The 18,193-nt window shown below is 36.8% G+C and overlaps 1 protein-coding gene across 1 annotated transcript; it reads left to right on the top strand.

The window, feature by feature from the left end:
* The first annotated feature begins 5,585 nt into the window (after positions 1-5,585).
* Cpr62Bb (Cuticular protein 62Bb) lies at positions 5,586-8,779 on the top strand. Its single transcript, XM_020944317.2, has 4 exons — positions 5,586-5,886; positions 6,476-6,572; positions 6,655-6,891; positions 8,379-8,779. Exons 1-4 carry the CDS (start codon positions 5,797-5,799, stop codon positions 8,555-8,557), a joined length of 603 nt encoding a protein of 200 aa, XP_020799976.1. The 5' UTR covers positions 5,586-5,796; the 3' UTR covers positions 8,558-8,779.
* The last annotated feature ends 9,414 nt before the right edge of the window (positions 8,780-18,193 follow it).

Genomic DNA, 18,193 nt, shown 5'->3' on the forward strand with positions numbered 1-18,193 from the left:
CAGATTTTAAAAGGAAATATTTAAAGATCTCTGGTTTGATTCTAGTGAATGAAAGTATTACACTATTACCAAAAATATAATAAATTTGGAAATTATTATATTTTAATTATTATTTTATTCATTTTAAACAATAGGTTAAATTCTAAAACTATCAATGGTTAGGTAAGTTAAATCAATTAACACAGAACTTTAAGCAGACTTTAAGATGTAAAGAAATGTATAGAAAATCCCTAGAATCACTAAAAACTCCTCCATATTTTAAGGGTAATTACTAAAAACATCGCCCTGGAAAACTTTTCCCATAAATACATAATCGTAATTGGAGTAACACCGGCAGCTAACTGGCAAGGTCAACCGGGAGTAGACCACATTTTCTGTATCCATTTACGCACTTTTACTTTTACAAGCTACCTGGGAAAGAGACCACAAAAGAGGTGCTCCTAGATGTGGTCACAAGTCTTGGCGGCGGGGGCGTAGTCTCTTCCCCCCCAAAAATAAACAATAAACAATAAAGCTGAGCATTTAACAAAAACCACCAAAGAAATGATGTGAGTTGAGTTAGAGGAGGCTTCCGCATGCAACAAATCTTGTCATTTCCGTCACTTTTAACGTGCGAAAGACACAAAACAAAGCGAAATATTGATCTCTTAATGGGCACAACGTGGTCTTCTTTCAGACAAATGTTTGGCTATCAAAACAGAGACGTTGGGGAAAATGGTTTGCTTCAGGTAGGAGGGAAAAAAAGAATTTATCAGAGATCAGTGATCAGCGGAGCGTTTAAATGTGCGCATTTTTCGAGGCAGGCCGAGACAAAGAGGTGAATCTCTCATACGTGATGTCCATTAATTTGCCAGATCCAAAACTAGATCGGACAGGTGCCGCCCTCGAGGGGGCGGATTCACCAACCGGCAGTTGAGGTCGAGGTGGGAAATGCCGGAAGGAACTAGTTTCCGCTGGCTAACTAGAGCTCTGTACTTCACCCAAAAAAATCCAATTCCAAGAACACCTCCACTTCCACTTGCCTCAATGTCGATTGGAATGTATAAACTTGGCTCTTACTCACTGCTCCAATAACCTTTCGAGTGCCAGCTCTGACTTCTTCTTCAAATCGCCAAATGACAGTTACTAAAGTCCAACTATTATTTTAGTCTCTATTGATCTTCGGAGCGTTTTGTTTTTTGCTATCTGCGACCAGTTGACATTCAAGACGACGATGTCGCCAACACGTGCTCTCTATATGGCATCGGTGGCAGTTATTGTATCTGCGTATCTACGAGTACGAGTATCTGTGATCCGTAAGTGGCGGCAACATTAAGATGCTACCTCTAAGATATGCATCGATCGAAGCTGATACAATTTATAGATAATAAAATACCGAGCATACATTGCGGGGGGGGAAAGGGGCTAGACTTGACTTGTTCGCTGATTTGTTTGTGGCAGTTGCACAGTGTACACTAATTGCAGGTGAACATTTAAGGATTTATTTTAGTATAGAATATATATTAAGATTCCTTTTTTTATTTTTATTGGAGAGAGAACTTGTTGACCAATTTTTATAGAACAATTTTTTGTTGGCAAATCAATTTTTGGGAAACCCATAACTTAGTCAAAAATGCATTAATTTTAATTCGGAAAGATGTTCTGGACTAGATTTTATTAGATTAACAAATTGCATACTCAATTTAATATTGAAAAAAAATTCAAATTTTAGCCTTTTTTTTATAATTTAACCTCTTATAAAATTTAAAAAAAAAGGTCAAAAAATTTGTTCCTCTCCTACATGCTTAGAAAGATTCGCCTGTTGATGCTGATCAAGAATATATATGATTTATAGGGTCGGAAATGACTCCTTCACAGAATTATAAACTTCTGACTTTAATTAAAATACAATTTTTAGTAGATATTTATTTATATTTTTATATGGCAATTTTTTATAGAAACCAAAGTTTAAAATACTCATAACTAAGTCAAAAAGGCACTAATTTTAATTCGGAAAGCTTTCCTATGTTAGTTTTTATCAGGTTAACAAATCTGCATACTCAATTCAAAATGTTAAAAAATTCACATTTTTGTCTTTTGTTTTATTATTTTAACCCCTTAAAAAATTTGGAAAAAATTTAAAAAAAAATTTTGTTTTTCCTACATGCCTAAAAAGATTCGCCTGTTGATGCTGATCAAGAATATATATGGTTTATAGGGTCGGAAATGACTCCTTCACTAAATTTTAAGCTTCTGAGTTACCCTGTTAGGGTATAAATATGTACAAATTAATTATCTTTATCCCCTTTTAAATTTTACCTAAATTAATACTTATTTACTTAAACTCTCCTCTATGAACCACAAACCACTGTTAAATGCCAAATGTCGCCTGAGTCTGCGTAATTGAAAAATGTCATTAATTGATGATTAATGTATTTGAGCAACTAACTAACTAAACCATAGTAAACTAGTAGCAGAAGCGCATAAATTGATGACAGCTTCCATTGGCGGGGTATAATTAGACGCAGTCTCAGCCCCAGCGACTGTCAGAGTCAATTATATAATAACAAAAGCTAACTGGATTAGTTGGTCCACTAATTTGATGCATGAGGCTGCAGCAAATTGGCCCAGACGAGGTGCGAATAATTCGCTTGAAATTTATACCTGACCAGGGGCTACCTACCATTCATTTGCATTTTATTACCACCGCCGCCGACGCGGATGCGAACGCATTGGCCACGGGTCATTCTGTAACAGGGCTGGCTGACTGGCTTGTTAACAATGGTCCCTCCTCAATTGGTCCAAAGGCACTGGACCATGGCCAACTAAGGGCGACAACAATGACAGCCAAGTGCTGTTGTTACCTCTGAGAGACTTGCAACACCCCATCACTGGAGTGGAGTGAAGTGGAGTATAGACTATTCCCCATGTTGCAAGTCCACCAAAATCATGGACTCTCCATTGTCAAATTAGTCGGTGGGCAAACAAGCCCAGAAATTAGGTGACCAAGTAAGTAAACCAAGTCAAAGTCATCACTGTGCCTCGATCCGAGCTTATGGATTTAGCTGAAAAAGTGCGACCTCATGATAAAATGGCAATGCCAATTCCACTTTCGCAGAATGATCTCTGGCAGCCAATGAACCTTTCAAAGTCAATGGAAATTATGCAGATTCATGGGAGAAGCAAGGGAATGTATTGTTAACACCGAGAGGGAGTAGTTCTAGAGGGAATCCAATTTAAGCTTATTGTATAAGGTATATATTACCCAAAGGTAATTTAAACCATCAATAAAATCTCCTCAATAAAAATATGGCAGATGAAAATAGTTTCCTTAAATGGAAATGACTTTATGATATATCATAGAACAAAGTAGCCAAAGTAACTAATCAAAATCATATAGGATGCAAGCCCAAGTTCCCATCCCACATAAACTTGCCCCCCTTGAAATGCCACATTTAAGAACATTTTGGCCCATGAGTATTCTTCAGCTTAAAGAATTCGCTTTGTTTTTCCGCAGGTTAAATATATTTGAGTTAATTGCCAGAAGACTGTAACCAGTAACCAGAAACCAAAAAAACAATGCCCAGCACACGCATATGTGATGTCTTTTGAAGTCTTCTTAGTGAGACTGCCTGCATGTGGAGGAAAACCTTCGGAAAACCATAGCCGACAATTGCCGTCTGAATTTTCCCAAGTCTAGGTAGCAAAATGCTTTTTGGCGGCATGCAAATTGACTTAATCTAGTATTTAGTTTTACAAAAACCGCAGTCGAAGCCAAAAAAAAGTTAAGAGAGAGAGAGAGACAATTGTTTCTAGACAGGCCTTTTGAAGGTCTCTTAGAGATTTAGTTTTTCTTGAAGCTCTCCTCTCTCAGAGGCTTTGGCACGCCCCTGGCCGGCATTAATTGTGTGAAAATGCTTTACTTGGACACTAAACTAGCCCTCATTAAGATTAAGTAGCTCTAATCATAGTAACTCTAGTCTTAAGCCTCTTTTGCGGTTTGACAATATTATTTGAATTAGTTTGTTGACTGCCAGACAGACCGCAATTGGCACGTTCTCGTGTTGGTCCAAGGGTATGGCCTGCAATGTTTATAAATTATAGATTGAACAACTTATTAGTTGGTTTTTGTTAAGGGTTAAATCCTCTTTGAAGCTGACAAGTTAAATGGAGTGTATTTTTTAAATAAATAAATAAATATAATACTTTGTTTTGAATATAGTTCAAGAGGCATGCGATTATGATTACGATTACTTATTTATTTATTTGTAAAACGGAGAAAATTTAGCTTCACCTTCAGCTTATCCTGACTCTTTTTTTTAACTTATCCATGTCATTCTATCTTTAAAAAAGAATTAATACTCTTAATCAAATTAATCACTTCTTTTCCATCAAAAGGTCAGTTTCACAACCATCCTAAGAATACGATTAATTTTATGTCATAAATTCCGCTCCTTAGAAGTCACTTTGCTTTCATTTCTTGGCCCAGAATGGTGGCTTAAACTGTGAAGCCAAAATGAGCTTGACCTTCAGCTGAATGCTGCGAGACAAAAAGAAAAAAAAAAGACTTAAGTCCAGTTGTGTATTTGCTAGTACTTGTTACTAGTCTTAGTTTGTTGTAACTGCTGCTGGGCTGTCATTGAAGTAGATCACTGAGAATTTCGCATGTGCCGAATAACTAGGGCCGCATTGTGCTGCAATTGCAACTTGACCCGATTTTGTCTTTGATTTAGATTTAGATTCTTGTTGTTCACCGTCAGCGATTTATTTTGGTTTCGGTTTCTGTTTCTTTTTATTTGCCAAGAATTAAGTTGTTAACTTAAATTGGAGCAGGCCAATCATTTCTTGCTGAAATCAAGGAAATTAATGATTAAGTTGGAATGATTAATCTAGCATAATTCTTAAGGGGGTTTTCACTATGGTAGAGGAGAGCTAAGATATAAAAGAGGGGGTTATAAACAAGGGAAAGGTAAGTTATGTTAATATATGAATTATAGAAATTAATGTCCTTGAGAAGAGAATGGAAAAGCCGAATTATTATAAGTTTGTTTAAAAAACGAAGTATTAAGCTTATTGATTACATTTTCAAGCCTCTGCACTCTCTCAGCTAATTAAATAAAATTATTTCTAGGACTGGTGGGTGGGGTATGCCTGTGGAAAGACACAATTATCACTGATGACTTCATTGACAATGGCTGTGGGATTGGTAACAGATTTGAGAAATGTGTCGCTGATCTGCACAGACACAGAAACCCGAACCAACACAGGCCACCCCATTCAGTGGAACCCGGTTGCGTTTGGCAATATCCCATGGATGCGATACGCTTCTCTCCGCTCCTCTCCTCTCCTCTCCTCTCCCCTCCTCTCTGCTCTGCTCCGACCTGATCCGATCCGATCCGATGCCATCCGTCCATGCTGCAACTCCTACTCCATTCACATGACGGGGCAACACGTCACAACATCTCTGGAGCACAGTGTGCCTGAGTGGCTGAGAAAACTGAGAAAATCCAAAAGAGTCTCTGTCAGCCGGCTCTCTGCCGACTTCTCTGCCAGCAGCGGCATTCGCACATTTCGCGCTTATTTAATGGAAAACCCGCTTTAGAATCGCCACAGTATTCCGGGCAGCTTGGCGGTGTTTGTATCTGGTGCCGTTGAAATACTCCAAGTAATATAAGAAAACCTTAAATCATAGCCCTTAAACTCAAGTGAAGTGTTTTTACCCTTGTGTCTATTTCTAGCAAAAATACATATATATTTTTCAAATATATTTCAAACAAAGTTGAAGCTTTAACAAAAATATATATCCTCATAAATAACATGGCAAACTTCATGTGCTTCGTGATCCTTTCGTTGGCTTTGTGCGCCGGTGTTGCTGTGGCGCGGCCAGGATATGCTTTGGATTATTATGTGAGTTGCACAGTGATAATAGGAAATAGTTTAAATTGAAAAGGATATAAATATATAAAACTTAAATTAGTGAAGTATATTTACAAATACAAATAATTTTAAATACGCAAACGATATTTAAAAGTTACTAGATGACTTTGCTTTAGAAAAATATGAATGAAGTTTGAATAGAAATACTAAAATAATAATTGTATGCTTTATATTTTTGACCTATTTTGTGGTAAAATTTTAACTTTCAAAGTCCTGTTAAAAATTAAAGAGAAGATTTATATATTATTCACTTTGAAATATATTTTTTTAAGACTCAAATCAAGGCTTGAAAAATTTTTATTTCATTTCTTTCTTCTTATTTTCTTAAAATTAAAATAAAACAAATTTTATATGTATAATATATTGATGTTATTTAATATTAATACTTAATAAAGTGTTACTCAGATTATCTTATCCTGCTCTTTATAAATATTCCTTAATATACTCGTAAACTAACATCTTATTTAACACTTCTTTTTAAACAATCCTAGAGTATATTAATGTTAAACTTAATTTATAATATCAAATATTTTCCCTCTAATTAATTTATCTTCCCAAGGACCATCCAAAATATGCCTTTAACTATGGCGTGGCTGATCACACCACAGGCGATGTGAAGTCGCAGCACGAGACCCGTGATGGTGATGTTGTCAAGGGTAATAATTTTATATAATTAATATTATATACTTAACTAACCCTAACTCTATAACTTCTATATTTTAATGGTATCCCCTTCAGGTCAATACTCTCTGGTAGAGCCCGATGGTTCTATTCGGACGGTGGACTACACGGCGGATCCCATTCATGGCTTCAATGCTGTGGTGACCAAGTCGGGACCCACTGTCCATGCCCAGGCGGTGGTGGCCAAACCCATTGTGGCTCACAAGCCAGTGCTGGCCCACTATGAACCGCATGTGGTGAAGCATGTGGCACCAGTGGCAGCTCCTCTGGTGGTGGCATCCCCGGCGCCTTACGGTGAGTGTTTCGGAAGGACAAAGATTAAGAATTAAGGCGTGTTCTTTTCTGGTATTAAGGAGACTCTTAGCTTACCGGCACCTACTTAGTTGGCACTTCACCTGGACTTCACCTTCACTTCCACTTCCTCTTCTCTGTTCCCTGTTTTTCCCCCCACCCCAATTTTCGTGGTCACACCCAGACATTTCCACGTGTGTTCTTCTCTGCTTGCATTTCCAGGCATGAACACATATCGCATGCTAAAGCTATTCAGGCGGCATGCCAACTATCTGAACAATCAGTATCGCAAATTGCGCCCCGACGAAGACGACAACAATGATGTTAATGATGATGATGCTCTTGATTTGGCCAGCTTCGGCGATTATTATACAGCCTACTGAGTCTGTGAATGTCTTACCATAAATCCATTGTAATCGCTTCAGTACTTAGCTTGGGTGGCAGCTTGCACTGGCAATTTTAATTCAATAAATTGCAATTAGTCTCTCATATTTGTACCAGCTGAGCTGAGTCAGTGTCTGGTGGCGACTTTGTAACTGGGTTACAAATATACAATGTGTAACATCCCATGGTTGACTAATCCAGCGACACGCCCCATCACCGGGTTACCTCACTTTGCTCCGGATCTGATCCGAAGCCAAAGATTTGGCTTCTGGCTTTGTTTTGAGTGCTCAGTTTTTTCTAGTCACAGCTTGCACTTTCGGTTACTGCATTTCCCACACAGATTATGTCAGGTGGTGCATCATCTTTCCCTCTAAAAAAAAAAAACAACAAAAACACAACCACCGCAACATAATTTTTCATGAAAATTGCCGTTTCTTCTGCGCGCAATTTCCATTCTCCCCTTCAACTCTTAGGAGTGCGAGGTTTTAGCTTTAATTTTCTCAATGTCGCAATGCTTTTGTTGTTGTTGTTGCGGCCTGGGAAATGAATATACACTCAAACACACACACATAGTATGTGAAAACTCATAATTGTTGTGGGTGCTGCGGTGCAATTTTAATTGAGAATTATCAGCAAGACGCACAGCGAAAGAAATCAGCGCGCCGAAAACAAAAGACTTAGGCAACGAACTTGGCTTGCTTTGCATATAAAAAACAGCAACCAAAAAACACAAACTGAAAAAAACGGCGGCAAAGAAAAGCCAAGCACAAGCACTACCACCTGTGACCAATTGACTGGCGAGTTCGTGCCTTAAAAATTATTTGCCAAAAAGGAGAATTGCAAAGAAATTGCCAAGAAAATGCCTCGGTCAGCATTGAAATGTTTGGTTTTATTTTATTTTATTTCGTTTTGTTTATTTTTTTTTGTTGCTTTCTGGGCTACTTACCAACAATGGCAAACAGTTAGCAGCTGTTACGGCTGTTTAGTTTTTTGTCGGTCATTATTACAACAGCGTCGGTCAGCGAAAAATAAATTTAATCCAAATAGCCCCCCTCAACTAAAGTTTATATGTCTATATATATATATGTCTCTCTTCCAACTTGAAGTGGCCAAGCACTATGCACCGGCGGCAGCTGCTCCCATCCACTATGACTACGATGATGGTTACTACAACCAGGGCCAGTATGAGTACATCCCCCAGTACGATGGACACTATGGTCATGACTACGGTCACGATTCGGGACACTATGGTCACTATGCGAGTCCCTATGCGGGTCACTACTAGGCCGGAGCAGGAGGATGAAGACCAATATCATCGTAGTTTTTGTAAGCAAATTTAGTTTGTATGGATTCAAAGGATTCTCTTAGCAGGAAGGATATTTCGAAGTCCAACGATGCTCTTTGATCAACGAAACGAGGATAACATAAAGCGGTTAATCTTACACTTAAGTTATGTACAAAATTTTGTAAAATAAAGATTCGAAAAAATGTTTTGAGTGGAAATACTTAAGGAATCGTATTTAATTTGATGGATTTAAATTTATTATTGGATTTTTAAATGTAGAAAAATAAATATTATACTATTATTAAACACAATTTTCTTTGAATATTATATAATAATATATATTTTGATGTTGTAAACATTAATATATCTATTTTCCTTACTCTTTTCGACACCTGTGATGAAGGTTTATTAATATGATGATATATGTATCATTATGTAGCATCAAATAAAATTTTACATAATTAAATATATAATCTAAAACGTCCCTAAAATAGATTAATGAAAACATCATAACCTAATTACATTTTGGCAATACTTCCATGTTATTTATATACAGAAGTTTCAATTTTGCCTCAACCATTTTTTCTAAGCTAAATTTTCTCTCATAATTCAATGAATCTTTATATCTCTTTATATCCCCTTCCCTTTTCTACTTAAATCCATACAGATAATGAGCGGATTAATGATGATTAATTAAAATGCAGGCCGTAGATGCAGCTTTGCCATGTTGGCGTTACAATTTACACTTTAGCATCCATTAATTCAGTTGGAAGTACACCCCTTTTTTAGGGGGAAGCTTTAATCGATGTGTCTCATGGCCAATTGAATGCTCTGAAAGCTCTGCATTTCATTAGCGCAAAAATATTGCCATTCAATATTCAAAGTTTGCCATTTCCGTTGGCGTTTTCCTCAAGAGAAACCAAAAAACTAGATTTTCACGGTCCGCAAATCTGTTGCTGTTTACATAAGCCTTCTGTTTTTGTTTGTTAACTTTTGTTTTCTTTGCTCTTGTTTTGTTTGTTTTCACTGCTTTATTTTGGATGGCCCATTTCAAAGACTTAATTGGCTCTCAAGACTTTTCTTCCGGTGACGTTTTGCTGACCCGCCAAATGGTCAAAAGTGGTAACAGCTGAAAATATAAATAAAAGCTGCTTATTACAATTAAAAGTTTGTGCTTCAAAAGCTGGGCTTGAACAATACAGAAGAGGTTTTGGTAGACGCTAAGTTAGGCTTAAGAAAACCCCTATTTTCGTGGCATATTTTGAGGTGTTTCTTTAGATTCCAAAATCTTAACAGTCTTTTTCTTGCTATACGAAAATTCGAAAAAGCCAATTACTAAATTTATCCATTTAGTTTTATACAATTTGTTTTGCCTTTCCATTGGCCACCACAACGTATACTTAATATTTCAACAAAATATATCTCATATCGGTGCTGTAATCTGGATTGCTGCTAATCTGAGTACAACAAGACAACGTGAAATTAGCCAATCGTTTAATTTGCAAATAAATTGAATTTGGATTTGATCTTAATAACTGTTAATGGTTCTGGCAAGTTGTAATTGCCAACGAGACGTTGAGCGCCATGCAATTGGTTTCGTTTCTTGCGGTATTTTAGGGGTATATTGGATTTGTTTTCAAGAAAAAGTTATAGATATTAGACTTTATAAATAATAATGGATTTTGTTAAAAAAAAGGGTACACAAAATATTCAGATCTTGGTATATTTTCTTTGCATTTTCAGGGGGCAAACTATAAAATTAGTGTTTCATCAGAGATGGTTAAGGGTGCAGCATTTCATGTGGTTAACGTAATGAAAGTAATTTAGAAATTTTCCTTTAATTTACTAGGTATTTCTTAAGTCTGTATATTAATAGATTTTCCATTACTTTTTTGCTCTGTCTCTGAGGGGCAATTACACAACGGATGTGGATATCGCCGCTAACTAACTGGAAGCGTCTTCTTAGCGTCGTCGTCGTATATTTTCTGGCCCAAGGTTACGGGCCAAGAACTGGTCTCTCTCGGGCAAACATTTCTCGCATCGAGTTGCTTTGCATAAAACGCAGATTAGCCACTGACTTATGAGTTGCATTTGCCAATACTTACACAAAGTATTAAAATAATTTGTTCCAGTGTGAATTGCATCAGCGATTGTGACTGTCCGTCCAAGCCAGGCACTTGCACAATCCACAAGTGCGGAATGATTTGGGCGCATTAGGATTGAATTAAAATTGCTGGGATTGTGCGGGCCCCAATGAAAGTGACAATTAGTTCACCAAAAACTTTGAGGCTGTTAAATAAAAATTGCATTTCCTCGAGAGCCATGTCTGAGCCTGAGTTGAAGCCGGAGTCTGAGTCTGAGTCTGAGCCCCGGAGCCGTCGTCTGAACCCAGCCCGACCAGAGACGTCAAACCTCAATTATAGCAAACGCCAGCAGCAGCAGCCTGACTCCTATATATAACATATGGCCATAAGATATATATATATATATTATATGGAGTGTATATATAGTGCGGCACAGGTTGCCAAAGTGGACACTTTAATGTGGCTGTCATGTTAAATGCCAAGCCAATAATTTAAGCCTCATTTTTTTGGTGGCTTAGAAATGCTTCAGCTGGGTGGCAAAACAGTTCAAAGGAAGTTCCAGCTGCAATAAGAAAAAATTCTGGGAATTAAACTTGAGAAAGCTAAAGCCACAAAATAAAATATTCAGATAAAAATTATAAAAACCTTTTCACAAAAAATGAGTCAAACTAAAATACCTTTTCTGTATAGTGAATAAATCGTATATTTTCATGGGTAACCTTGCAGGGTATTCTAATTTCAGTCAGTCTTGATCAGCATTCAAATCCGAATCAATCTAGACATGTCTGGAAGAAAAGTAAATTTTTTGAAAATTTTTCAAATTTTATAAGGGGTTTACATCGTTAAAATTTTCTAAAATTGACAAAAAAATTTAATTTTCTTAATTTTAAATCTTAGTAGACAAATTTGTTAGCCATCTAAAAACTAGCATAGAAAAGCTTTTCGCATTGAAATTAATGAATTTTTGGCTTTGTTATGAAATTTTGAAAATTTTGATTTACTCAAAAACTATGTAAAAATATCGATTTAAAAATTTGGGTTTTCTTGGTGGTACACGAAAGCCAAGAAGCCAATTATTGTTTAAAATCATATTTGTTTCGATTTAACATCTAAATCTTATTGAATAAATGAAAACCCATTTGATGGCTAATAACATTGGTTCAATTAGCTTTACTTCTTGTTTTGAATTGAGTTAAATAGTAGTTGTAAAATCTACAGCGAGTTCCTGTTGCATTGTTTTATATAAAATTAAATTAAACCCCATTAAAAAACAGGCACAATGAGGAAGAATTTCTGCAAAGGAGGCCAAATCCAAGGAATAAAATAATAATGAAACCCCCCATAAACCCAGTTTCCAGTTTTAAAATTAATTTTCTGTGGTCAGTAGAAACGAATTGATAGACAGGCCAAAGTACAATTGCCTGGCATTAGCAGTCCATTTAAAATAATCGGCATTGATTACTTCCGTCTCGTGGCAAAACAAACTAACTTACTTATATTAATTGAAGCCGAGACCACGTGCCCAACTTTGGCATCGATCAGGCTGCGCCTTCCATTCATTCGAAACGATCTCTGCCGACCGCAAGCAAATCTATTTTTCAAAACTCTCTTGAATTCAGCTATATTTTAACTATTTTTTATTTTTTTTTTGCAAAGGAAAACCGCAAATAATAAGATGTGCGATGTATTTTCTAAACACAAAATTAAGTCATAAAAGTAAGCGAAACCGGCTGAGCTGAAAGCTCTTTGGCATCTATTATTGATGTTGGAGGCTGTTTAGTTTGGTGTTTAGTTGCTGCCGCGGATGGTTACCAAATTTAGCATTCAGGCATTACAAAATCCTCGGAAAACTACATTTTTTTTTGTTCGTTTGTTAACCGATTCTATTGATGTGGCTGGGACTTCTTTGGCCATAAAGATGCAAAGCCACACGACCCTTTCAAAGTGATTGTTGTCGCGAGATGAGGCAGGCCTGGCAGGCACGTTTTTGTATTTGCCATTTTTGTTGTTATTGTTTTGTGTTTTTTTCGAAAAACAATATTGCAAAATGAATTATAAACATGTGTGAGCCAGTGTTTGTGTCATTGACTCATGGAACAGAGAATCAGAACATTTAATATAAAAGAAGAGTGGACCTGCAGCTACTTATTATGTTTATAAAGTTGTTAATTATTGGTTGTAAAATATGTGTTGAGTTTATGTAATCAGCTTAAGTTATTCAAATAGATATGGGTGATTTTTATTTATGCAGCAAATAGCAAATGGTTTATAGTTATATAAAGAAACTAGTATTTACAGCGTGAAATAAAGATTTCTGGATAAACTTATGCAATCGTAAGCAATTTGTTTTATAATTATTTATGTTTGTTTTACCAGCTATGCGGGGCTTTAGCTTCTTAATTGCTGGACATAATTTAGAGGAATATATGTTTGTACTAGATTTACTACATAGACATAATAATAATAAACATTTAATAATCTCGAAAGCCGAAATATTTCATATAATAAATGAATGATTAACTATGTTTAATAACAATTTTCTTCCTTAATAAATCAAAAGATGGAAATTGGTTATAATTTACGATACATACAGTATTTTCCCAATGAATTTCATAAATACACACACTACTGCTACCCTGCAACTGCAGTATTCAGTATTATTCTGTATCTGATATAACCCCGCTGTACCCTCTAATTACAGCTCCCAGTCAGCTCCATTTGATGCGTCACTTTTACTATCTGTGTTGAAAAATCTAAGCTTGCTCGTAAACTTACTTGAAAAGCAGGCAAAAGCTGCAAAATAACAAAAAATCACTGAGGTAATACAGAATAAAGGCGAACATCGTTTGTCGATTTTTCAGGCAAGGAAAAGGGGCCTTTGGGTTATTACTGCAGTGGATTTACGCGAATTTTGCAAGGCTGAAAATGCACTTTTGTTGCCTGTTTTATGTGTGTTTTTTCGAATTTGGTTTTGTGTTTTGTGTTTGAAACTAATTTGCGGTTACTCGCAAATACTGTGCTCAGAGTTCGGAGTCCACAAAGTGCGGCATCATGCCCTTTTGTGTGTTATTGAATCGGATTCAGGGAACGGTGCTGCGCCACTGCTCGCAATTATTGTTCAGCTCCGCAGGCAGAGTGCAAAAAGTTAATTAAATCATACGAAGTTGTGTTGGGGAAGAATTGCAAAACGTTGACGGCTCTGAGGAGAATGATCTAATAATTTTCGGAGGCCCAGATATAGATTTATTTACTATGCACACACGGAGGGGCCGCAGACACGATTTTCGTGCAGCGAAAAATGGGTGAAAATGTTGAAGTGACAAACTAAAGTTTTAGATAATAATGGAATACATTTTAGAGAGGTTTTTTAAATGTAAATTGCATTAATTGTGTAAATATTACTTATTAATATATTATATGTCTATGACATATATTTGTAACTGATTCACCTCTCAATTATATTTTCCTAGAGCAGCTTAATTTTCTGCATCCCTCCGTTTCGGCCAATTAAAAATTAGAAGGCACAACTAGATTTATTTTGAATGTACCCGCCGAGTAACATATAATTATGCTCTACCACGATTTTCGTGCCTTGCAGCTCAGAGAATCTCCATCCATCCATTCGGTTGACAATCTCAAAAACCAAAGCCCAGACAGATCTCATCTGCCGCATCGTAAATAAACCCCAAGAGCACTCCAAACAAACACTTCAGAGCAAGCGTGGCAGCCAAGCCAAGTGGTTCAGTTTTCAAGTGTTTGCCATTGATATTACAGCGCCCACACATAACCACCTAGCAACCCAGCAACCCAGCAACTTGCAACCTAGCAACTTGCAACTTGCAACTAGCAACTAGCAGCAGGCGACCTGCAACTTGCAACACAAAAGTAAGTGGCTGTGGAAGGAAGTCGGTTTTATGGGTAAACCTCCTTAATTTCGGGACTTTCATTTTGTATGATGAAAAATCTTATTAAAACAAGCCCAGAAATCTGTTGGCGATTATTCAGGGATTTTTTTCAATTTGCATAAAAAGCAAAGTTCAATAACATAAATTGCCAGGCATCAATATCGCATTTCAGATTCCATTTCACGTTTTTCCGAGGCCCAATGGAAACTTTCATATACTGATTTTCCATGAACTTCACTTTGCCAACTGTCCAGATTTTTGTAGATTTTTTTTGTTTGTTTGCTGGCCAAGTTTTTGGCCTTTTTCCGCAATTGTCACATGCAATTGTCATTGTCATTGCTTTTCGGCTTCTCTGTTTTTGCCGTTTTCGATGGCTCCCGGCTTTGTCTTGAGATTTATATTTGCCTGCTGCCCATTTGGAGCACATTATGTAAATTCGCTGCACTTAAAACGGGTTCGCAAAATAAAAAGCGAGAGAGAAAAAAAGGCGCTTTAATTTTGTGTCGGTTTGCGGCTCGCAACATTTCTGCGATTCGTATCGCATTTGAGTGCTTTTCGTGGCAGTCCTAGCCATGCATTTTAATTGGGAAGTGCAACACTGAGTAACATGGCCAGGAAAGGCCATAAAAGGCCTTGTGTTTTGGCTTTATATTTTTTTTGTTGGGCACAGGAGCGGGAATGGTAGCGGCCTTGAATGCGGTCGCTCGTTCAGTCTTCATCTTCTTCGGTACCCAGTAGTACCCATGACATGACATTATGCAATCACATCGTTCGGGATCTTTGTAGAAGGGGAAGTGAGTCAACCAGGTCGCTGAATATGGTCAAAGTGGAGAATCGGCCTGAAATTGCGGAAGATAAAAAGGAGGCTTACGATTACGATTATGACTACCAGCGTTGAGACGTGGTTACCTTTAGTGTTTGTTTCCTAAACAAGAATTATATAATATGGGAGATACTAAAGGAGATCTTAAAAAATATAAGCCTAAGAAACATTTGAATATTTAAATTATAAACTAAGTTATGAAACTTAAAAGAATTAAACAAACAATCGTCATCATACTTGGTTTATACTCCTTTGCTTCCAGTTTATAAGAACAATTGAAGTTAATTTTGATGATAACAAAAAAGATGATAATATTATTTATAAAATGTTAGGGAAAACGTACAAAAGTTGAAGGAACTACTTTTAAAATAGTTTATTATTTACTTTCCAAAAATTACAAACATTTTTCATCTTTCATTTTAAAATTTTCCATAAACAATACTTACTACAAAAAGAGTCACTTTCCTAGCCATTTCCTCTTATAAATGTCACTGATTAACTTTAGTTTTTTCCAAAATAATAGTTTTCAACTTGTCCCTGTTCGAAATGAAATAAATATTTGACAGTTTGGAATGTATTATTTTATGCTTTGAGCTTTGTTTTCAATTGGTTAGCAAGGAGGGCTCTCGGGCTCCTTTCCAACTTTGACACATTTCATTTTGGCAAAAGTACAGCCCCTGCTTTCACTCCCCCTTTAACAGGTGGTACCTCAGCTTTCAATTATAAATATATATAATATTTCTCTCCCCCTTGGCAATTAAATGAAGTTCGTAGTGACTTCCCCCATTTACTTGCGACGACATTGGCGAGTGCTGCTGCAGCCTCCGGCGATCGCCATGAAGATAGATAGCGCCGCAACTACTCGTAGCATTGACTAAGGTTATAGAGCTGGGCACGCTGCCGAGCCGTCGATTATATATATATATATATCTATATATATATTTATATTCCGATGCGAATGTGAATACCAGTGCGAGTGTGAGTACAAGTATATATATCGGCAAGTAGCCGCACTTCGAATCTCGAGTGCCGGCCGGGGCGATTGAGCAATGCCATGGCGTGTGTGTGTGCACGACAAAAATAAAGTTATTAAGATGGTTTATAAGATATTTTTGAATATATAGATTTACAGAATATAATCTCTTTTAAATTTATAAAATATGTATGTTGGCGGGTAAAATATTTATTATTATTTATTTAACAAATTAAGCTTATAATGTTTGGGTATTACAGTCTTTGTCAGAAGCTTTTAAATCGGTGAAGGAATCATTTCATCAACAGGCGAATCAATTTAGGCATGTCGGGAAGAAAAATAAATTTTTGTATTTGTTTTTTTCAAAATTTGAAAAAAAGACAAGGGGTTACATCGTTAAAATTTCTGAAAATAGCCAAAAATATGAGTTTTTTAATTGAGTATGCAGATTTATTAATCTAAGAAAAACTAACATAGGAATTCTTTCCCAATTAAAATAAATGTGTTTTTGACTTAGTTATGACTATTGTACTTTTTGATTTATAGGGGAAATTGTCATATAAAAATATTAAGAGATATCTAAATCCGATTCGAATTACAATCTGTCTAGTTTTGAAATGAAAAAGGATCATATTAAACCTGATAGTAATCCCAATATTTCTTTCTGTGTGGCATGCGACAAGCACCCGCATAGCAAAAGTTGCAGCTGAGGATGAGGAGCATTGAGGAGCACTGCGGATGAGGGGCTATAGATGGAGCTGGGAGCTAAAAACTGGGGTTGGGGCTCCCCCCACTCGTCGTCGGTGGCAGTTCATTATGTAAACAAAGCAAGGAAAACAAGAAATCTGGCCACAAATCAATAGAAAAAGTAAGTGTTTTTATTTTTTGTCGTAAGCATCAACATCTCGGCATCTGGGCTTCCGACCAACTAACTGACTGACTGACTGACAGACCGACCGAACTGACCGAATGTTGGCCTCCAGTCTCCAGTTTTCAGTTCCAACTCCTAGTCCCAGGCCGAGTTCGATCCAGTTATGAATAAACATTTGCCGCATGTTTGTCTGGCCTAATGGAGCGCGTGCTTTTTAACCGTAAGAGAAATGAAAATAAAAATGCTTTGTCGTTTGCCATTTCGCATTTCGCCATTTGGCCATTTGGCCATTTCATTTTCATTTTATTTCATTGCAATTAGCAAGTCAAAAGGAAAACAAGTTATCCTGACCAGCTTTTCTCGTTTTTCCCTCAGTGCATTTGGCATTTCGATACAGCGAGAGAGAAAGATGGGCCGAAAACGTGCCCTGACCCGCCGTCGATTATCCGTTCGATTCTGTGAATTATGGGAGTCAGCTCTGGACTCTGCTCCCCAGCTCCACAGATCCTCAGCTCCTTCAAACCCTGCAATTAACGACAGTTTGGACGGGCGTCGTTTTTTGGGATTCGTGCCTTTAGGGGGGATCCAACCAGCTTGGCCAGATTCATCTTGTTAGCTTCGATTGCGCAATCCAAGGGGGCGTATGCGTGATGCTGCCCATGGCCAATCGAAAGTTGGTAGTTTCGCTCTAATTAGACAATATCTTTATTACTGACGGAGAATTTAAAGCTACACAGTAACTAAAAGTGTAATAATTTAGGAAATTTACTTAATATTAATAGGGATAAATTTATTTTAGGTTTTAAGCCCATTTCTTATATATATTCGTACATTGAAATGAGTTTGTTGTTTTTAAAGATATGCAAAGTTAAGCTCTTGAGAAGACAAATTTCCTAAGAAGTCTTAGTGATCTCCTTTTCCATGTTCATTTACTTTTTCAACTATTTTTGTAAGTTAATAGTGACCATTGGAACCTTTCA

Source organism: Drosophila serrata, unplaced genomic scaffold, assembly GCF_035046125.1.
Source record: "Drosophila serrata isolate PLE 108 unplaced genomic scaffold, ASM3504612v1 contig_2, whole genome shotgun sequence".
Lineage (NCBI taxonomy): Eukaryota > Metazoa > Arthropoda > Insecta > Diptera > Drosophilidae > Drosophila > Drosophila serrata.

What these genes read in the sequence shown, in the direction of transcription:
- Cpr62Bb (XM_020944317.2), top strand. Translation starts at nt 5,797, where the DNA reads ATGGCAAACTTCATGTGCTTCGTGATCCTTTCGTTGGCTTTGTGCGCC. An exon ending in TGATGGTGATGTTGTCAAGG is followed by an intron (nt 6,573 to 6,654) that starts GTAATAATTTTA and finishes TATCCCCTTCAG; the next exon opens with GTCAATACTCTCTGGTAGAG. An exon ending in GGCATCCCCGGCGCCTTACG is followed by an intron (nt 6,892 to 8,378) that starts GTGAGTGTTTCG and finishes TCCAACTTGAAG; the next exon opens with TGGCCAAGCACTATGCACCG.